Source organism: Ochotona curzoniae, unplaced genomic scaffold, assembly GCF_017591425.1.
Source record: "Ochotona curzoniae isolate NIBS_2020 unplaced genomic scaffold, NIBS_Ocur_1.0 contig_2699, whole genome shotgun sequence".
NCBI lineage: Eukaryota > Metazoa > Chordata > Mammalia > Lagomorpha > Ochotonidae > Ochotona > Ochotona curzoniae.
Genome location: NW_024465561.1, coordinates 5,161,872 through 5,182,154, shown reverse-complemented (window position 1 = coordinate 5,182,154; position 20,283 = coordinate 5,161,872). Strand labels below are relative to the sequence as shown.

The following is a 20,283-nucleotide window of genomic DNA, read 5'->3' as shown; positions in this document are numbered from 1 at the left end:
AAGCATGGGAACCAGGGCAGGGGGTGGGCTTGGTGGGGGTTATTGTGGGTTGCTCCAACAAGGCTGCAGCTCCCTCTAGTTAGTGTGGGGGCTGAGTGTTTGGTGGGTAGGATTGGGGCTGGGCTGCAACACCCATTGGTTCATGTAAAAGACAGGGCTGAAGGCAGAATTGACCCAGCAATTGCAACCACCAGCATGTACATAAACTGATTGGGGAGACAGACTGTGCCAGATCCAGTATTGGCAAGCACATACAAGAATAAGGTCTGGGGTCACATAAGATAAAGTTTCTTTGGGGATCCCCCCAACTGAATTTTTGGACTCAGAACCCCAACTATGGAAAGAATTGCAGATTCCGTGGTTTGACTGTGGAGTGCATGTGTCAGAGCTGGGCCTCCTCAGTGGCTTAGAGCAGTAGATAGCATATCCAACTGCACAAGGAGGATATGGCAGTACATTGCAGCCTGCAGAGGACAGCTGGTACCATAACAGAAGACAGCAGACAGAACAAATTGATTACCTACCCCAGCCAACTGTTGGCAGTGAAAACCTGGTCAAATGGAGACTTTAAGGTGGACGATGTCAACCAGTGGATTCTGGAGAGATTTCATCGTGCAAGGAACGGTGAGACTGGCAGTAATTCAGAACTGTTGAACTATAAAAAAAACTCTTGAGCAGTGCCCGTGGAGTGGTGTCAGGTGGCTGTCCATTCTAGGGTATGGAGGTAGTTGGGAGGCTGGGTGTGCCTGCTCCCCTTATCTCTCCCCTTCCCTCAATACAGGAAGGAAAAAAAGAGAATGTAGAAATAATGGTCTTACGTACCTTCCTTTAGCCTTTGACATTTTGAACCCTAATCAACTATGTAAAAATAATAAAAAATTAAAATAATTTTTAAAGATTTAATAAAGAATCTGTGGGAAGAGGTTGTGCTGCTCACCACAGTCACCATGCCTGGTCTTGCTCTGCCCTGTTCTCCATCCTCAGTGATCCACCGCACCCAGCTGTGGTTCCATGGCCGCATCTCCCGGGAGCAGTAGCACTGCATCATCAAGCAGCAAGGGCTGGTGGATGGACTTTTCCTCCTTCGTGACAGGCAGAGTAATCCAAAGGCCTTTGTATTGACACTGTGCCATCACCACAAGATTAAGAACTTTCAGATCCTGTCTCGCTAGGAGGAAGGCCAGCCCTTCCTCAGCCTGGATGACGGCAACACCAAGTTCTCTGATCTGATCCAGCTGGTCGACTTCTACCAGCTCAACAAGGAGGTGCTGCCATGAAAGCTGAAGCACCACTGCATCCGCGTGGCCTTATAAGTGCCCAGAGCAGGCCATGCACACGGGAACCCGGAAGAGGCCTGTGTGCACGTCATCAAAGCACGATGGTTCCTCCAGTACCAGCTGCTGCACACCTGGTGGACTGCTGCCCTGCGGATTGGCTAAGACAGGGCAGGCCCAATAAGCAGCTCAAGCTGTCAAACCAACTGGAATCTTCGAACACCATAGCTGGGTGCCAACGGAACAAGAGCCGGAGAGAAAGAATTGGAACAGAACTCTTGCTCTGGAGTAATTTTGACAATATGCTCACAAAAAGAAAAAAAGAATCTGTGATATATACTCCCCTCAAAACCCACCAAGTTTCCTGTTGTGACTTGCCTGCATACAATTGCACACAGCATCCACCCGAATCTGCAAGCCCTGTGAGGGCCTGGGAGTCTTAGCTTTCTTTCTTTCTTTCTTTCTTTCTTTCTTTCTTTCTTTCTTTCTTTCTTTCTTTCTTTTCTTAAGATTTTATTTATTTTTATTGGAAAGGCAGATATACAGAGAGGAGGAGAGGACAGAGAGGAAGGTCCAATGGTTCACTCCCCAAGCAGCTGCAAAGGTTGGAGCTGAGTCAATCTGAAGCCAGGAGCCTCTTCCAGGTCTCCCACGTGGGTGCAGGGTCCCAAGACTTTGGGTCATCCTTGTTGCTTTCCCAGGCCACAAGCAGGGAGCTGGATGGGAAGTGGAGCTGCCGGGATTAGAATCGGCACCCATATGGGATCCTGGGCATGTTCAAGGCAAGGACTTTAACCGCTACACTATTGCTTCAGGCCCAGCATTCTTTCTTGACTTTCCAAATCTTCACCTCTCTAAGGATCTCCATGGGGTGTGGAAATTTCCATAATATGCCCAGAGAGGAATATGTGATGTCTATAAGAAACTGAAGTGCATGCCATCATGTGTTCTATTGTGTGGCATGTCGGAGTTAGCCCTCTGCAGACGACACTTATTTCAATAAGATTGTCACAGGAAATTGAAAAGGATTAGCATTTGTGAAGCTATTAGAACTGTGACTGCTAAACAATAAATAAATAAATAAGAAAAAAGGAAAAAATAAAATAAATATATATATATATATATAAAGAGAACTGTGACTGCCACTTAGCAAGTAGGGAGAGGTCTTTTGAATGCAAGGATTTCAAATTGCAACCAAACAAGCCTTTTTCTCAATTAACTCAATCCATAGCAATATAGCTTTTTTTTTTTTTTTTAAAGACCTTTTAAATTTGAAAGGCAAAGCTATAGAGAGGAGAGATGCTGAAACCTCTGGGTCTCCCACTAGGAGCAGGAGCCCAAGGACTTGAGCTGTCCTCCACTGCCTTCCCAGGCCGTAAACTGAGAGCTGGAGCAGCTGGGACTTACAAGTGGTGCCCGTAAGGGATGCCAGTGCTACAGGTGGAATCTCAGCCACAGTGCCGGACTGCAAACTTCTTTTAATTGTATATTTTCACAAACTTTGACACCTCTCGTATTTGTTAAATTTCGGAACCTTGGAATAGCAAACATCCCCATGACACCCAGTCTGTGCCAGGTGCTGCTCTGAGGGCGATAATTCCAAGGCTCCTGAATTCGGTGTTCAAATTCTGCAATGCAAAACCCCAGGTCCCACCCGTGTAGGTTCACCAGCAGGTGGCAGTAATGTGACATGCCCTGGCAGCAATATCGCACTGGATTTTCAGCCAGATGGTTTGGGGAGGAACTACTTATTTCTAATTCTCCCACAGGCCTTTGAGCTGGCATTGACTCTTCACAACATATACACATAGATACAGATCATTTGTATTAAATATGTGCTTACTAGATGTTAGAAGAAAGATCCTTTCAGGTTGCCAAGTGGGGTACAACGCCCCAGTTTCATGAACAAATTCACTTTGCTCCGTCATTCTGATTCTGGTTACACCTTCTCTTTTATTCAGAGTTGCCTGGCAGACATCTGTTGTCAACATCACATGCAAGAGGGGAAGAGGCCTTTGTGTTTTTTCAAACAAGAGTGACCAACAGATTAACAGTTGGTGAGGAGTTCCCAGGAAACAGGACAGGAAAGGCCATGTTGAGGAGTTCATTGGTTGGTGCTCTCACAAAGTTTGCCAATTACTCAAAATACTTTGAGTACTTATCTTAAAACACTGCTTTTGAAATTTTGGCAGGCAGGAAAAATATTTTTTCTATTACTCACTTGATGACCTGATGTCCCATTGAAAAGAATTGTGTCAGGTCTGGCGTAATGGCCTAGTAGCCAAAATCCTCGCCTTGCATTGCCGGGATCCCATTTGGATGCTGGTTCATGTCCCAGCTGCTCCACTTTCCGTCTGGCTCCCTGCTTATGTCCTGGGAAAGCAATAGAGGAGAGGACAGTTCCTGGCTCCTGACCTTGGATTGGCCCAGTTCTGGCTGTTGCAGCCACTTGGGAAGTGCACCAACAGACAGAGGATCTTTCTCTCTGTCTCTCCTTCTCTTCACATATCTTTCTTTCCAATAAAAACAAATAAATCTTTTTTTAAAATGAGGATTGTAGGATTGTGTCAGTGGTGTATGTGTGTATAGGTGTGTGTTTGTGTGTTATTGCAGGCTGCTGCCATAGAATAGCATAGACTGAATGGATTAGCCAGAACACAATGATTCCTAACAGTTCTAGAAGGTGGGGAGTCCAACTACACACTGCCTGGTGAGGGCTCCCAATGGCTGTCATCTCACTGTGACCTCACATGGCACAGAATGGGGAAGCAAACCGTCTCACATCCCTTCTAATAAGGTCACTAATCCCATGATGCAGGCCGTAGCCTCATGACATAATTACCTCCCAAAGTTCCAACACACAAATGCTATCCCACTGAGGCTTTCAGTTTCAGCAAATGGACTTGGAGGTAGGGACACAAACATGTGGTCCAGGCCCAGCGTTGTGACACAGCTGGCTAAGTCACTGCCTATGATGCTGGTAACCCATGTTGGAGGGAGGTCCGTGTCTTCACTGTTCTGCTTTTCATCAAACTCCCTCCTAAGGTGCCTGAGAAAGCAGCAGATCATGGTCCAAGTCCTTGAACCCTCTTCAACCCACCTGGGAGACCCAGATGGAGTTCTGGGCTCCTGGCTTTAGTCTGGCCCAGCCCTAGCTGTTCTTAGACCATTTGGGAAGTGACTCAATGGAAGTAAGATTTCTTTCTCTTCTCCAAATAAATTTAAAAAATATAAATAGAAAACCCCATGCAATCCATAACACTAGCCATCCGGATAGACGTCTTACAACAGTGAAATTTCAGATGTCATCAATGAGAATTAGATAATAACAAAGCAAGCATCAATTTGCACCATGCAATTGTTTTTATAAATTTCTTTATTAAAATAGACTTATTTATTTTTATTGGAAAAGCAGATTTACAGAGAGGAGAGACAAAGAGAAAGATGTTCTGTCCCATCCCCTAGTTCGCTCCTCAAGTGGCCACAGCAGTCAGAGATGAGTTGATCTGAAGGCAGGAGTTTCTTGCAGTCTCCCATGCGAGTCCTTGGGCCATCCTCTGCTGCTTTCCCAAGCCACAAGCAAGGAGCAGGATGAGATGTGGAGCAGCTGGGACATGAACTTCCATATGGGATCCCGGTGATTGCAAGGTGAGAATTTAGCTACTATGCCATCATTCCAGGTCTTCATGAATTCCAATTCTTTTTAGAATCAGCAACATTCAGTATATATATTCCCATGGGTCCTCCATGAGCCAGCTGCCACCATATCAGTACTTACAGGGACACATGTGCTAGCGCATGGTAGCTATTGGAAGCTTTGCACTAGCTCCCCCTGATAACTCTGCTACCCGCTGTTCATGCCCTGGGATAGACCCTGGCCTTGGTCACATGACTGACTCTGACTCAGGAGCAGTAGTCACAGTCCAAGGCCAGGAGGCCCTGTGGGTTTGGCATTGCTGAAGGAGCTCTTGTTGGTGGAGTCCTGAGGGTACACCAAGCATCACACAGCCAGGAAGCAGAGCGCAGCTGGGCTTGTTCAACCAACTCTCTTGCCACAACCAGCTCCTGGGGGCAAATTTCAGGGCTTCAAGGACCTCCCACCAAGCCCACCTCTTAAGCACCATCGTCAGATAAAGTTTTGCCCACAGCACCTTGAATTTATGACTTTGAGATGTTATACTCTACATGAGTTCTAGGGCCAAAGAAGGTCTGTGAGTGTGAGGTAAACAGCGCTTGGCTTTGTTGGCGTGCTTGAGCCACCATGTGAAGAAATGCGCCTGCCCTCCTGCGCCACACGGAGAGATGTGCAACTCCTTCCCAGCAGTTCTAGCCGCCTCAGCCAAGCTGTCACCCATGTAGATGAAGTTGCCTTGGAATTCCTGACTGCAAGCTGCAACTCTGCCAGCTGAGCTCAGCACAGAGCGCATAAGCATGGAAAAAGAAGGTTTTTAAAATGTTCAATGTATTTGGGCCCAGTGCATTGGCTCAACTGGTTAATCCTCCACCTCCAGGTGCCAGGATCTGATCTGGGTGCCGGTCCATGTCCCAGCTGCTACACTTTCCATCCAACTTCTGGCCTGGGAAAGCACTGGAGGATGGTCCAGTGCCTTGAATCCTGCACTTGTGTTGGAGACCTAGAAGAAGCTCCCGGTACCAGCCACTGTGGTCATTTGGAGAGTGAACCAGAGGATGGAAGATCTTTTTTTTTTTCCTTCTCTCTGTAAATCTGTCTTTCTAGTAAAAATAAATGGCTTTAAAAAGTTTAAATTTAAATCTCTGTCTCTCAAGACAGAGGGAAGAAGTAGGGGAAGCCAGGGAGGGGAAGAGAGGGAGAGAAACACTCCCATTTGTTGGTTCGTTCCCCAAATGCCCACATTAGGCAGGGCTGGATTGGCCTGAGGCCACAGCTAAGAACTGGGAATACAATGTATGTCTCTCATGAGGGTGGTGGGAAGCAGTGTGCACCCATTACAACTTCTCCCAGAGCCCGCACCAATGGGAAACTAGAGTCAGGAGCTGGAGGCAGGAATCAAACCTGGTATTCCACTGTGGGACACAGGCATCTTAACCACTAGGCTATATGCATGCTCCCCAATGTGACTGTTCGACTCCTAGGTTTTGAGGTGGAGATCCTGGCAAACATCTAAAGTGTGCTAATATATATAAGAGGTCTTTCCAGCATGTACAGAAAACAAGTATTAGGCAAGGCCAAGTTGTGGCATGGTGCATTGGGCTACTGTTTGCAATACCAGCATCCCATGTGGTTGCCAGTTTGAGTCCTTGCCACACCCTTCTGGGTTCAACTCTTCACTTTAGCACTTGGGAAAACAGTAGAAAATGGCCCAAGGCATCCAAGTGGGAGACCTGGATGGAATGCCTGGCCTTGCCTTGGCTGTTGAAGCCATTATAAAGAGTGAGCCAACAGGTGAAAGATCTCTAAGTCCTCCTTTCAAATAAACAAATAGGTCTTTAAGACATTGGGTTTCGTGACAAAGAATGCACAGATTGGATATTGTTCTTGCATCCAAACAAATTTCTCTTTTCAGTTGGAATTCCCCATAATCATGTCCAAATTCCTCACATTCACTTAATTCGCTGTCTCAAGAGGCTCCTGGCAGAGGGCCATGGTAGGTCACCAGGCTGTCAGGGTGGGAGCTAGCTAAAGAAGGGTACATGGTGGAGGCTCCGCTGATTTTCACTTGGATCATTCCAGAAGCCAGTACTAATGGTTTGAGAGCAAGTTTCTTTGGAAGGGATCAATTGCATCCGTGAGGGGAGGTGAGCAGAGACAGAAAGACGGTTAAGGAAATTTGATCAAGTCAGAACCACGGTGACCTGCAGCTTCATTTTGCTGTGGTGGCCTGAGGGAAACACACTTGTGAGTGACTGCAGTGGGCAGGGCAGGGGCCCCCGATCAGTCACCAGCTGGAGGCTGCTGGCACAGAAGCAGGCCTGAGCTCCCGGGGTTCAAAGCTTGCCATGCTCAGACGCACAGCTGAGGAGGCAGTCAGGTGGGCCTGGCAGTCAGGCCCCTGTATGTGAGCAGGGTGAGGGAGATGGGATGTGGACTTGACATCCATGCTGTCTGTACAATGCTCTACGCAGGCTTGCTCAGCCACACCTGATCCCTTCAGTGCCATCACAGCTATTCCCCTGCACTCCCGTGCCCCCAGAGAGCAGACCACAGCAGTTCTAGTCCAAATTGAGTTTAATTCAGAGTTCCAAGGGCATGCTGAGGCCTAGGCTAGGGCCCCCTGCGAGTGCTGAGTTAGGAGGCGACAGGAATTGGGGAATTCAAATTCCAGGAGGTACTCCGTGCATCTCAGGGGCTGAGACCCAACAGCTATTGGTCCCAGGGAGAGTCAGGGGACCATCTTGGGAGTCCTCCTTGGTAAGGTATTGGGACACTGCCAAGTACTGTGGGGGGGGGGGGTTCACCTAAATTTCCAGGTATAAAGACTCAATGAGAGGGAGAAGATCCCAAAAAACCCCAGTGGGTAAAACAACAGGGGCCAGGGGGTGTTTCATAGAAACAAACAAGGGGCCTCGATTTCACAGAAATCAGTATGAAGGCTCCTTGTGGGTAGGGGAGGGGTATCACACTGCCCCAAATATTGGGGACTGGTCAACCCCTGCCCCCCAGCAGCCACTGCGGGTTTTAATGTAAGACCCCAATGGCAGGGCATTCCACATACATTATCACAGATTTGCAACATTCGCATACGCTGGCTGTCCCACAGGACGGTGGGGACTGGAAAATCAGTCCAGGTTCTGGGTTTGAGTCCTAAGAGGACAGGCCTGGGGGTGCCACACGGCTCCTCTTCAACAGCTGCCGGAGCTGTGGACAAGGCAAAGCAGAGTAAGAAGATGGGAAGGCGGTGTGGGGAGAGGGGAAGGACCCCACATGGAGGCAGGAGTCAGAGGGAGGCTGAGTGGGGTCTGTTGGCTTGGGAGGTCAGAGGTCGAGAGTCAGGACTTGGAGGTGGAGGGCAGCCATTACACACAGAAAAGGTCAGGAGTGGAAGGGGGGGGCGGAGATGGGGGGCGGAGATGGGGGGCGGCAGGGGGGTAGTGAAGGGGAGGGAGCTGCTATCCACGGGGTCGGAGCGGGGGATCAAGGGGATCAGAAGTCACTGTTGGCAAATGAGACTCAGGGTTGGGAGTGCAGGTCCTACTCTGAGGTCAGGGTTGGGCTCAAAGTCAAGGGGCACCCCTTTGAGGTCAGAGGTACCTTTTCGAAGCTTGGATAAAATTGGAGGTGGAGATTCAAGGGATTGGCTGGAGTGAGGGTGTCCCCTGTACCGTCTGGCTCAGCACTCACCCCCTCAGGGCCCGGCCCGGGCCGCAGCAGATGGACAGGCTGCTCATTCTCCAGGTTGCGAAGTGTTGGGTCTGCCCCCGCCGCCAACAGGTGCCGCACGATGGCCTCCTGGGGTGGCCCAGGGGGCAGGGCAGCCGCCATGTGAAGAGCTGTGTTCCCATGGGCCTGAACAGCGAGGGGAAGGTGATGAGGGTGCAGACTGTGCCAGCCATGGCCCTGCAAGCTGCTCCCAGCATCGTGTATCTCTGTGTCCATCCTACACAGTGCTCAGCCCCCCAAATATCCCAGCATTCCTCCCCCGACATGTCTCCTACAACCTGCACCTCCCAGCCCAGGTCCTCACCTTCATGTTGACAAAAGTCCGCAGGTCTCCCCTCGGTAGCTCCAGCAGCAGCTGAACCAGGGTGGGATTGGCGGCCTGCACGGCCAAGTGCAGGACCGTCTTGTTGCTCTTGATCTCCTGCCAAGAGGGTGAGGAGGAGGTGCCGTTCACACAACTGTGCTCTAGCTGGGATGGTCTCCTTAGCATTTCAGGCTAGCGCACCCGCTGATGACCCCACATCCTATTTTTAACACACTGAAGGCACGCTGTCCCACATGGACCATACTGTGCAAAGACAGGTGTCTGATGGCACCAGTCTTTGGACTAAGCCCACAGCCAGTACTGGTGAGCTGCTTTCCCTCTATCTTTTCGGGGAAATGAAAGATATTTCCAGAAATGACACTTTATGACAATGTGCCTTTGTAGACTGGAACGATCATGAACATGAAGATTTTTAGGTCCTTGGGGTGAGCAGAACCACCCACCTCGCTCCCCCAATACATTACGGTGCGAAAACAGAGATGGGAAAAAGCATCACTTAGATCCTGATTTTGTTTTTAATGGGGAAAAAAAAAGTAGCCCTTTCAAGTCTGCAGTGTTACAGAGCTGCTGGGGTTAGAAGAAGCATCTTTGTAAGGTGCAGATAGATGTTTCATGAAAGAGATGGGCTTTGGTCTTTTGTGTTCGGGTGTAGGTAATGGAGAAAGAGGAGAATCAGAACATTCTTAGAAAAATGGAAAGCGAAACACAACACCACAGAAACTGGCTCCAGACCTTCCTTCCCCCACAGCGAAATGCATGTTTCGCTCTCTGGGGCGGCCCCTGAAGAGGCTGCTGTCACAGCGAGAGTGACTTCATCGCGAGGCTCGGACTGCCTTGGTTCCAGTCCCCTCTGACACTCACAATTTGTGTAAGATTTTGGGGGGTGGGGGCTGTCGCTGTGGCACAGCACATTAAGTGATGTTGGCATCTCCTGTGGGAGCACTGGTTCAAGGCCCAGCTGCTCCACTTCTGAACCAGTCCCTTGTTAACGCAGCTGGGAAGGCAGTGGAAGATGGTACCGGCGTTTCAGTCCCTGCCACCCGCGTGGAAGTCCCAGCGGAGTCCCAGGCTCCTGGCCTCAGCCTGGCCCAGGACTGTATGTTTTGGGGGAGTAAGCCATTGCATAGAAGATCTCTCGTTCTTTTTTTGCTGTATAATTCTGCCTTCCAACTAAATAAAGAAATCTTACTATATATGTTTCCGATTCCCTGTACCTGTTCATCTATAAAATGCATAGAGTGGTAACAACCCCTGCTTGGAGGAGTGTTCGTGAGAGCTTGGTGAGGTAATGCTTGACTCTGTGTTGCCTAAATAGGAGCTATGATCACCAAGTTCATTGCCAGTTTGACATTAGGGAAGGGAAGTAACAAGACTGCGGTCACACAGTGAAGAGGAGGCAAGGTCGGTGGCCTTGACTTCCAGGCAGGCCACCCACAGCCCAGCTCACCTGGCTGGTGTGATCAGCACCCATGTGCAGTAACATCTGAACGCAAGCCAGCCTGTCTCGGGCTTGGGTACTCAGCCCCTGGGGACAGAGGTTGGGTGGACACATGGCAACATTGAAGGCCAGGATGGCTGTGTGGAGGGCAGTGAGTCCTGCAGAAGGGAGAGAGTAAGGGACCCATATGGGAGCACTCGGCCAACCTCCCACCCGAGTCCTACCCACATCCAACCTACCTTCAAAGTCTCTGGCTTCCAGGTCAACCTGAACCCCTGAGTTAAACACGGCCTGGTTGGGGGAAAGGCAAGGTACAGTTACAAACAAGTCTTTTCCATAGGTCTCTTCATTCTAGAAGCCAGCAGCTGGGCAACTGGTTTACCCCAGATGCCCCACTTATTGGTGGTACATACCGAGAGGACGCCTGGCAGCCCGTAGGTCGCAGCTACATGCAGGATGGAACGTCCCCGATGGTCAGTGGCATTGGGCTCTGCTCCAAGGTTCAGCAGATCCTCCACAATCAGAGGCTGGTTGGCAGCGGCGGCCACCAGCAGAGGCGTCTGTCAGTCACAAGAGGAGTTAATCTCGGCCCCCAGAACTGACAGCCCTACAGCCTTCTCCGGGACGTGAGTCCAGGTATCAGGCCTCTCACCTTGCCCTTATGCTCACGCACGTCCAGTTGTCTGTAAGCCTGAAGCACCTCGGCTGCTGCGTACGCCGCCCAGCGCAGCCCCCGGGCTGCCAACAGGTGCAGGAGCCTAGCAGCAGGCAAAGGCCAGTGGTGAAGACAGTCCTTCTACTGAGCTTGGGGTCTGCAGGCATCCCACCTTCCCCATACTCACGTGTCCCCCTCTTCATCCTGGGCCAGCAGCTGTTGAGGCCCTAAAGCCAACATATGAGCTCGGGCTGTGTCCAAGGATGGGCCAGCAGAAGAGGGCAGCTGTGGGGGTCCCGGGGGGAGTCCAGAAGCCCTCCAGGATCCTGCCTGGGCTAGGGGAGGTTCTGCATACAGCCGTGCATCCAAGGGGTCCTAAAGGGTACAGGTGATGTGGAGAGCCAGTCAGTAGAAAATTCTCCATCCTTAACCGCAATGCACCCCCTCCCCCACATACACAAATGCCTTGGCCAAGTGGCCAGGTGTCCCATCTGTGCCAAATGACCTTGAACTGTCAGACCTCAGGGTAACTCATCTAGGGAGGGGGATCTCGATCCAGCTGCAGACACCTGAACTGAAAACTGTTCGGGGCCCCTCAGCATCCTGTTCCCACTCACCTCCAGGGGAAACTGGCATGACCGCCCGGGGTCCCAGGGCGGGTAGAAGTCAGGAGTGGGGAAACCTTGGGCAGCGGGCACAGGGTGAGCGTAGGTACTGTCTGAGTAGGCTGCATGTATGTTGGAGTCCCAGTCTGGAAAGCCTGTGGCAGGTGCCTGGCTTCCAGGCCCACCGGTCTCCTGGTGTCCTGGGAAGTGAGCATGGCCTGTGTGTAAGAGGGGCAGGGGCAGGCTTGATTACCAGGGTCAGAGAGGTCAGTGCCAGGGCTGGGGCCTAGAACCTAGCACATCAGCCAATCAGCTAACACCCGGACCGCTCGGAAACCGAGTGTTCCAGCCTCCAATCTCCTGGGGTACCAGAACACGGGCAGCCTGGGCCCCTAGCAGCCTACAGTATGGGCTCTGAGGAATCAGGATCAGAGGGCCCAACCCTTGGAGCCCTCCAAATTCTAAGCTGGGACAGTCAATTCCAAGGGCAAGCTGGAGCTGGGAACTGAGGGACCCTGAAGATTTTTTTTTTCCCCAGACTTACCAGCCTCCACCTCATTCATAGGCGGGGGCATGCTTAGGGGCTGCTGCTGCGGCTGCGGAGGAGGGAGCTGTCCCTGTAACTGTGCAAGCACAAAGGGACAAGGGTCAACTCATGGGGCACAGGTCTTAGCACCAGTCTCCACGGGGCAGGGCTCTGGATCCCCTGGCGCTGAGCAGCTCATGGTGGCCTCATGCGCCTTTCCCACGCACTGGGTTCCTGGGCCTCACCGCGACCCCACCGGCATCAGGCTGCTGCTGGCGGCGCCTCTGTTCTTCCAGGAGCTTCTTCACTGTCTGCGTGGGGCAGTGGCTGCGCTCATTCCGGCTCACTGAAGGGGAGGAGGGAGCAGAGGAGTGGAGGAAGTCACCGGGGTCCCGAAGTCACCCAATCACGCGAGGGAAGCAAGTGTGGGCGCAACCCTCCTCGCCCTCCCGCGCGGAAAACCTGGCACACGGTGGCGCCGCCTTGAGAAGGAAGTCCAAAGCCAACAGATCTGGGGTGCGGCGCCCGCCCCCGCCTTTTCCTTCCCTTTACTCCGCGCTTTCCCTCTGACCCAACTTTCCACCAGCGTAGTGGAAACTGGGGATGGGGGAGGAGCGCTCCCATCCCTCCACCCACCCCTCCCGACAGAAGCTCCCCTCACTTTCTTTTTTAAAAAAAAAAAAAAATCCACTCCCTAGGTCTCCTAGGCTAGAGGCCCCGGGGAACCATTCTATCTGGGCTGCCTGCAATGGCTGTGCTTAAGCAAACCTCCCCACCCCCACCCCATACACTCCCCTGGAAGTCGAGGGGCCCCAGGCTCGATCCCCCACCTTCTCCCCGCGTACCCCAGGCAGGAGTCCCTATGCCCGGCTCCTCCCTCCGCCTCCCATCCTGCAGACACAGAGGGGAGCCCAGAGTCCCAGGCACCCTACAGGCCTCCGGGTCCCTCCAGCCTCACCCCTTCCGAGCCTGGGGTTCCGGCCAAGGAAGAGTTAAGCTCGGAAACAGCCCAGCCGCGACAACGCGCTCACGTAATGGCGTTGCACACACGCAAGGGAATCTTCCGTCCCTCCCGGGCCCCTGGCGGGTGCGCGCTGCGGCAGGTGTCCGGCTGCGCGGGGCGGGGCGCGCGGCCGAGCGTGGCGCTGGTGGAATCCCCGCACGTGGGGAATTCCTGCCCAGCCCGGAGACCCCGGAGCGGTGGCGACGCGGGAAACCCGGAGACCCCGGACCGGTGGCGACGCGGGAAACCCGGGGCCCGGCCAGGGGCACGGCCAGCGTGGACACCCGTGGCGAGGCCAGGGGCAGGTTTTAAGCCACGCCCCCCCAGACCAGCGCGTCCACTGGGGCGAGCCCGGATTTCAGCACCCTCTCCGAAAGGATCCGCAGGCCCGGACCCCCTTCCTTTCCCACTCCCAGGCCTCTCACCCCTGGAACGCAACATTCTGGATTCCCAGTCCCCTGCGTCCCCAAGGGCTGCGGAGCGCAGAAACGCAGCCCCGTCTCGGTCGGGATCCAGGAGCCCTGGAACCCTCGCCCCTCCAACCCCGGGTACCCCCAATCTCAGCACCCGGGACCTAACGCTCCAGCTCGGTTTCTCAGTCCCCCACCTCTGCAGCTGCCCGTGCCTCCCCCACGCTCCATCCCATTACCTCGGGGGTTGCGAGGCGCGGATTGCGGCCCCCCAGGGCCGCGGCCTCGGCGCTGCGCCAGTCTCGCTGTTTCCCCGCGGAGCCGCCGCCGGGGTCCCCGATCTTAAGCCAGATCACCCCCGCGAAGTTTTTAAATTGGGGTTTGGGCTCCGCCCCGACGTGGTCAGGCCCCGCCCACAGGCCCGGGAGTCCCCGCGTCCGGCTCGGGTGAACCCAGAAAGTGGGAGCGGCTGACACTGGGTCTCCCGGAGGGGCGGAGCCGAGGGTCCCCGACTTCTCGGCCTCTGCTGGAGGTGGGGCAGCCGGTGTTGACTCCCGAATCCTGGTCAGGGAGGGGGCTGGGAGTCCTGACAACCTAGTCTGGGGTGGTGGTGGTGGAGGGAGGTCTTGGGTCTTGGAGCCGCGTGGGGCGCCTGGTTTGGGTCGCTGGCTGGGCTCGGGATCCCAGCTTCCTGTTAATGCGCACCCCGGGAGGCAGCCGGCTCAGCCTCTGGGGGTCCTTGCCCTGCACCCACGTGGCACACCTGGATGGCGCTTCCAGCTTCTGGCTTGCATCTGGCCCAGCAGCACCAGCTGTGGGGGGCATTCAGGGAGAGAACCAGGGGATGGAAAACGGCTCTCTGTCTCTGCCTTTCGAATAAATAAAAATAAAATTTACAAAAACTCCAATTATCTTTTAGAAAATTGGAGAGCCAACAGGTGTCTCGAATCTCTCCCTCTTGCTTGCATGTCCTTCTGCTGTGTCAGGGTTCAGGCATTCCTTCAGCACGAGAGTTATGGGCTACAGCAGGGGAGCCCCTGGACTGCACTCTGGGACAGAGCCGGCTCGGAGCAGACTGGTATTCCCAAGTCCTGGAGCTGACTTTGGGGCCAGAGGCTTTCTCGATTCCCACTTGGTGGCAGTGCAGAGCAGCGACCATGGCCGTGATGTCTTTCTCCCATGCTCTCCTGGGTCTGCTGTCCTCGTTGGCTCCTCCTTTTTCCCCAGTGTGTGTGTGTGTGTGTGTGTGTGTGTGTGTGTGTGTGTGTGTGCTGGGGTGGGGCAGGGAGTCTTTGTGCTCACTTCCTTGTGATCCACTCAGTGCCAAGGCTTTTAAATGCCATCCCTAAGCCATCAGCCACCCCACCCACCCACTCCTGCCCCGTGACATCCCCAGACCCACTTGTCCTAAGTACAGCCGTGGGTGTCTCGCATCTCTGTGACGAGGCGTGCCAGCAGTGGCACTTTGGTCCCTCCCTGTGTTGGTGGACACCCATCTCGTCAGTTGCTCTGGTCAGAAGCCTCTGTCATGCCAGATCCTTCTCTCAACCCAGCCACATCCATCCCATCCCATGGGCAAATTTGGTTGGTTCCACCTTCCACAGATTTCCAGAATCTTACCCCTGGCCCACCTGCACCCTCACCTGGCAGCCACCTGCCGCTCTCATCCCCAGCCACCCAGCTTGTTCCCCTAAGGCAGTCACAAGGCCACCCCACACACACAGGAAGTAGGTGGCCCTGCTGACAACAGGGTGACATCCGCTGCCTGCTTCCCCCACGCTTCCTCCAGCCTTCTCTGGACCCCAGGCCTTTGCCAGGTCCCTCGGCTCCCAGCACACCATGGGCCCTGCAGGCCAGCTCTTACTCCTGCTTTTACTCCCAGGTGAAGCTTGTGGGGGAAGGAGGGAAGGGTGGGCGTGGGGATGATAGGCAGGGTAACTGGTGAGAAGGTGGCTTAAGTGACGTCAAAGGGACAGGTGCTGAGGGCAGATCCTTTTCTGGGGGCTCCTCACTTTCCTGAAGACCTATTCCATCCCTGGGCCTGGGTCCTTGTGGGTTTGGAGGCTGGGGGAAGTTCTGCAGCGGCCTCTGTGAGCCACTGGGCATTTTTCTCCTTACCGGGCACCCCTAGCCCACCTGACCTCTAGGCAGGTGGTAGAGGGTGCCCATCAGGGCATCACCCTCCCTGAACCCTGCCTTGGGGCTCCCCACTCATGCACCTCTCTTTCTTTCCACAGCGACTGCAGCTCAGACATCCCCAGGTGAGAGTCCCTGCCTCTCTGCGGCCCTTGACCCTTTTGGTCCCTAAGCTTGGGTTCCTAAGGCTTGGCCAGAGTCCCCAGCACACCACAGTTGCTCTTCATGGCGCTAGTTCCTCTTCCCCTCGTCACTAATCCTACCCACTTCAGAGGACCCCCGGGCCATGCTGGGTACCTAAGACCCCAGGGAGGAGGCAGGGCCCCTCATTGTTGTGGGAATTAAGAATCCTAGCTAGGCTTGGGTTTTTGTCTTCCTGCGTCTAAGACTATAATGGGGAGATGTAGACAGGGGTGAAGGGAAAAGCAGGAATTCTTGAGAATCTAAGCGGCCACTCCGACCTGTAGGTAAGCTTAAGGGCTATTTCTCCCCTCCCAGACGTGCTGGGGGGTGGGTGTGTGTGTGTGGTGGGAGTGATGCCAGGTCTGGGGCCTGATCAAAGATGCAAAGGAGGTGGGGCTGGGGTGGGGTCACTCCTGCTGGTTTCCAGGAAAGCGTCCTGGCTGGTGTCTGGAGAGGGGTGGAAAGTGAGACTTAGCTGTGTGTCAGCAGTGGGAGGCCGTGTTGAATCAGGGGTAGGGTAGTGGGATTTGGGCAGTGCACAGGGCCTTGGGCGTGGGCTGTCCTCACCCCTCACTGCTTTCTGACTCACCCATACCCCAGCCCCCCGCCTCTCTTTGGGAGTACCCCACCTGCCTGACCGCAGCCCCGGGATCCTGGGTTCCCCTGCCCTCTCTGAGCCTTCACCTGCCCTCTGGTTCCCCAAGAGTGACCCAGGGGACCTGAGACCCACGTCCCTCAACACAGGACTTCCCCTTCTCCCTATAACCAAAACACACCCCCTCCTCTCACCTCTGACAGTGGGTCCACAAGCCCCCTTAGCCACCCTGTCTTGGCCCATCTCTGCAGGTTCCTGTTCCGGATGTGGGCCCCTGTCTCTACCACTCCTGGCGGGCCTTGTGGCTGCTGATGCGGTCATGTCACTCCTGATCGTGGGGGTAGTGTTTGCGTGTGCCCGCCCACGCCAAGGGTCTACCCAAGGTGCAGGTGGGGGGAGGGGGAAGGGGTGGTGCTTAGGGTATGAGTGGGGTCCCTAGGGAGGGGGTGGTCCCAGGGCTGGGACTCCAGGGGAAGCCCTGGAGGTGGTGCTGGGGAAACCCTGGGGGCGGTGCCTGGGGGAACCCCTGGTGCAACAGGTCCCCAGGGAGGGGGAGCTGGGGGGTGGTGGTGGGTAGTCAGGCCTGCTGCTTTCTCTCCCCACCCCCAGAAGATGGCAAAATCTACATCAACATGCCTGGTAGGGGCTGACCCTCCTGCGACTTCCACGTTTGACATCTGACCCTCTTATGCTGGACTGTGCCTGGTGTCATGGCCAGCTGGAGGGGAGGGTGGGGGAGCAAAGGGGAGGGGGAAGTGGACACTCCTCTTTGCCCTGCTTGGGAATGAAATAAAGCCCTTGCATTCTCTCTAGTTTTATTTTTCCTCTTCAGGAGTCCCAAGCCGTCCCTTTCATTGAGCTGTTTCTAGATTCCAGGTCCACATGAGGTCCCTGCGTGCATGGTCCCACTCCCAGCACCCCGACTCCCACCCCCGGGAACCTGCCACCACACACAGCATGTTTGTGCTCCATGTTTATTTGGCATCATCCGAAGGGAGAAGACACACTAGGTCACTGGGTGGACAACAGGAATGGCTGCATCCGGGCGTCATATCGGTGACTGTCATGGTGTGGGCTCATTTGTAATACTGCCTTTGTGTGTTGAGGTCGCTGTATACATCTGACCTTTGACCCTGGAGCTCCTACAGAGAAAGGGGCCATCAGTAGAAAGGGCACACTTAACAAACTCAAAACACCATCCAGCCTTCCTCTTCTGCTGACCTGCACCTCCTGAGCAGCGTCTTCATGGACAAGATCTTTCATTCCAGTCCAGCCCATGTTCCCCTTCCCCTCATCCCAAGCCCTGGGGCCTTTGCCCTTGCGAGTCCCTCCGTCTCCTTCTCCCCTCTCAGGTCTCAGCTCACGTCACATCCTCCAAGAAGCATTTCTCAATTTCCCCATCTCCGAGTTTCTTCCCCTTACATCCACCCCAGTCACAGTCACTTCAGCAGGCTTTGTCTCCCTCGCGATCTGTCCCTGAATCATTTTATATTGACTGTGTGCAGAGCTGTCTCCCCAGCGAGGCTGTAAGTCCTGCTGCTGTGGTCCGCTTCTAGCACACTCGCCAGTGTTCATCGAGCCCTCCTGGACCAATCACTACATTGGCCAATGCCGCGCCCTCCCCTTTCTGCTCCTAGGAACCGCCAAGCCCCTCCATCTGCCGCAGAAGCAGGCCTGAGATGCCTGCACGTCAAGCAAACCAGAGGCGGGTGGTGAACCTGACCCTGCAGAGCCTGGGGGCTCATGATGGGGGAGCATACGGTGGAAGAGGCAGACCTAGATTCCCCAAAACCTGAAGTCAGAGAGGAACGACAAGTCTGCATGTGCGTCTGACCAAGGAAGGGTAAAAAGGGTTAAGGAGCAGAGAGAGAGAGAGAGAGAGCAAGCAGGTCGGGCCCTGCTTTTGGCCCTGTCCTGGGTTTGACACCTCAAGGACACTAACTTGTATGCACCTATGTGTTTTCAGTGTAGTTTTTTCCAAAGTCTCTAGCTTCTGTCAGCTTTTTAAAGGGCCATAGTATTCTCATCCCCCAATTCTCTCAGCGGCCCCCCAACAGTTCTTGCAACTATAGGGCTCCCCTCTTTCGAGTTCCCAAACATGGGATGCATTATATCTCCTGGTGCCCTCCTTGCAGCCTCTTTCAGCAATAAGTATGTTCTGTTCCAGAAGGGTTTGAGGCCTGCCTGCCAACAAGGTAAAACCATTCTGCTATTTCCTTTCAACCTGAGCACAAGGTCACGGGCAGACCAGGTCATGTGGTTTGAGACACATGTTCCGTGGACCTTTCCAGGTTTGGGATGCTCAAGGAGTCCCCCAGAGGGCATGTAGGGGACTTCCCACTGGGCAGGAATAAGATGTGGGAGGAGATCCAGTCTCCTTACCTGGTACGGTGACTCGGTCTCGGCGATGCGTGACTTCCGGGTCACTGCTGGGGGCATGTGGAGGCAAGGTGCAAAGATGGGCAAGGCAGAGGATTGTTGTGTTGAAATCGGGGACTTCATCACCTCCCTTTCGACACATTGGTTACCCAGCCCTCACTCTGCTCCACCAGGACCTTAAGGTGTCGCAGGCCAGTCCTGCCCGCCCCACTTACCGTCCACAGTCCCTCGGCCTCGGGGGACCAGCCGGCCCAGCGAGTACACAGCCAGGGCAATGAGCAGGGTCAGCACCAGATCTCCCAACACGATCCCCGCCAGCACTCCCCCACTCACAGAAGGGCAGGTGCATTCTAAGAATTGGTACAAGGTGGGGGGAGGGGCCATCAGTGTGGGTTGGGGGTTAGCATGGGGGAGCTTTGGGAAGACTGGGGAAGAGACAGACACGAGGAAACCTCAGGGAGCAAGGGAGAGGGATTATAAGAGCTGGGCCTACCGCTCTGGGCCTGGACAGGACTGAGACCTGAGGAGAGAAAAGGAAGGGAAATTGAGGCACCAAAGTGTGATGGGGTGCAGGTCTGCATGCTGGAGAGGGTGGGCTGCCGCGTCCTGTGGGGCCTGGCATGTTGGCCTCAAGTCCCTGGAAGCATCTTACTTCTACAGCACCTTGTCTTGTAGCAGCCACCCACGAGCCCCCTCCTCTGGTTTCTATAGGAAGCCAACTGTTGGGGGGCCTAGCTCAGGAAAGACCCTCCAGTTTCGGGGCGGTTGAGAACCTGCTCCAGTCCATCCCTCTCCTTGAGTGTTCCTGCTCCTCCCTGCGTCTCCCCACCCCTTCCCCAAAACTCAGGAGCCCGCTTCAGAAGCCCCCCTAACTCACCACCCATAGTCAGAAGGAGAGGCAAAAACAGGAGCCTATTGCGGGCTACAAGGCCCTCCATGGTGCCAGCACGCGACCGGACACCCCAGACCAAGGGCCAGTGGGCTGGAGCGCAGCGTCCAAGCCAGTGAAGGAGGAAGTCAGAGGTGGGTGGCGGCAGAGGGAGGAGGGGACAGTGTGGGGAAGGAGGAGGGACAGAGAGAGATAACATCAGAAAAGAGCGGGGCCAGCCACCCCAGGGGCTGCGGCGCAGCTCTAGGGGCCGAACAGAAAGAATGAAGGATGCATGTGTCGACTCTTGACCACCATCCACAGTCAGGGGTCAGACGCCGCTGAGGCTACCAGCGGGGACTGCAGCCGTCTCCGCCTTATTGAAGCTGAACCAACTTGAGCTGCTCGCTGCACCTTTCTGGGTCTCAGTTTTGTCGTCTGCGAAATTGAGAGTGATATAGAACCTGTTTTATCATGTGGCTGGGGGGTTGCTCAGAGTCACATTCTTCAAGCAAAGCCTGGAACT

General features: G+C 54.4%; 3 protein-coding genes across 13 annotated transcripts; 1 reads left to right on the top strand and 2 right to left on the bottom strand.

The window, feature by feature from the left end:
* Positions 1–7,464: 7,464 nt before the first annotated feature.
* NFKBID (NFKB inhibitor delta) lies at positions 7,465–13,934 on the bottom strand. Of its 4 annotated transcripts, XM_040976413.1 has the most exons (12): positions 13,836–13,934; positions 12,411–12,529; positions 12,202–12,274; positions 11,670–11,875; positions 11,240–11,427; positions 11,050–11,155; positions 10,811–10,957; positions 10,637–10,688; positions 10,407–10,555; positions 8,939–9,055; positions 8,596–8,760; positions 7,465–8,112 (listed from the first exon to the last, which is right to left on the bottom strand). In XM_040976413.1, the coding sequence occupies exons 3-12, from the start codon at positions 12,230–12,232 to the stop codon at positions 8,059–8,061; spliced, it is 1,215 nt and encodes a 404-aa protein (XP_040832347.1). In that variant the 5' UTR covers positions 12,233–12,274; positions 12,411–12,529; positions 13,836–13,934; the 3' UTR covers positions 7,465–8,058. The 4 variants fall into 4 exon arrangements, with proteins under 4 accessions (XP_040832347.1, XP_040832346.1, XP_040832344.1 ...); XM_040976412.1 differs by lacking the exon at positions 13,836–13,934 and having other exon boundaries at positions 11,670–11,857; positions 12,411–12,857; XM_040976410.1 differs by lacking the exon at positions 13,836–13,934 and having other exon boundaries at positions 12,429–12,857.
* Positions 13,935–15,318: 1,384 nt separating this feature from the next.
* Positions 15,319–17,318, top strand: HCST (hematopoietic cell signal transducer). 4 transcript variants are annotated; one of them, XM_040976409.1, is made up of 4 exons: positions 15,319–15,478; positions 15,834–15,857; positions 16,762–16,893; positions 17,123–17,318. In XM_040976409.1, the coding sequence occupies exons 1-4, from the start codon at positions 15,436–15,438 to the stop codon at positions 17,158–17,160; spliced, it is 237 nt and encodes a 78-aa protein (XP_040832343.1). In that variant the 5' UTR covers positions 15,319–15,435; the 3' UTR covers positions 17,161–17,318. The 4 variants fall into 4 exon arrangements, with proteins under 4 accessions (XP_040832343.1, XP_040832342.1, XP_040832341.1 ...); XM_040976408.1 differs by having other exon boundaries at positions 17,120–17,318; XM_040976407.1 differs by having other exon boundaries at positions 16,762–16,899.
* A 152-nt stretch (positions 17,319–17,470) lies between these two features.
* Positions 17,471–19,924, bottom strand: LOC121153701 (transmembrane immune signaling adaptor TYROBP). 5 transcript variants are annotated; one of them, XM_040976402.1, is made up of 6 exons: positions 19,767–19,923; positions 19,379–19,409; positions 19,334–19,341; positions 19,105–19,239; positions 18,893–18,936; positions 17,471–17,652 (listed from the first exon to the last, which is right to left on the bottom strand). In XM_040976402.1, the coding sequence occupies exons 1-6, from the start codon at positions 19,825–19,827 to the stop codon at positions 17,587–17,589; spliced, it is 345 nt and encodes a 114-aa protein (XP_040832336.1). In that variant the 5' UTR covers positions 19,828–19,923; the 3' UTR covers positions 17,471–17,586. The 5 variants fall into 5 exon arrangements, with proteins under 5 accessions (XP_040832336.1, XP_040832334.1, XP_040832335.1 ...); XM_040976400.1 differs by lacking the exon at positions 19,334–19,341 and having other exon boundaries at positions 18,893–18,939; positions 19,383–19,409; positions 19,767–19,921; XM_040976401.1 differs by lacking the exon at positions 19,334–19,341 and having other exon boundaries at positions 19,383–19,409; positions 19,767–19,921.
* Positions 19,925–20,283: the final 359 nt, after the last annotated feature.

Bases quoted from the DNA above. Each gene is read 5' to 3' on its own strand.
- NFKBID (XM_040976413.1), bottom strand. From the start codon at position 12,232: ATGCCCCCGCCTATGAATGAGGTGGAGGCTG. The intron at 11,428-11,669 runs GTGAGTGGGAAC...TGTACCCTTTAG, and splicing joins CATGCCAGTTTCCCCTGGAG to GACCCCTTGGATGCACGGCT. The intron at 10,556-10,636 runs GTAGGTTGGATG...TCCCTTCTGCAG, and splicing joins GGAAGCCAGAGACTTTGAAG to GACTCACTGCCCTCCACACA.
- HCST (XM_040976405.1), top strand. From the start codon at position 15,436: ATGGGCCCTGCAGGCCAGCTCTTACTCCTGCTTTTACTCCCAG. The intron at 15,858-16,761 runs GTGAGAGTCCCT...CCATCTCTGCAG, and splicing joins TGCAGCTCAGACATCCCCAG to GTTCCTGTTCCGGATGTGGG. The intron at 16,900-17,119 runs GTGGGGGGAGGG...CCCCACCCCCAG, and splicing joins AGGGTCTACCCAAGGTGCAG to AAGATGGCAAAATCTACATC.
- LOC121153701 (XM_040976402.1), bottom strand. From the start codon at position 19,827: ATGGAGGGCCTTGTAGCCCGCAATAGGCTCCTGTTTTTGCCTCTCCTT. The intron at 18,937-19,104 runs GTAAGTGGGGCG...TGCCCCCAGCAG, and splicing joins AGGCCGAGGGACTGTGGACG to TGACCCGGAAGTCACGCATC. The intron at 17,653-18,892 runs GTAAGGAGACTG...CTTTCTCTGTAG, and splicing joins AGACCGAGTCACCGTACCAG to GAGCTCCAGGGTCAAAGGTC.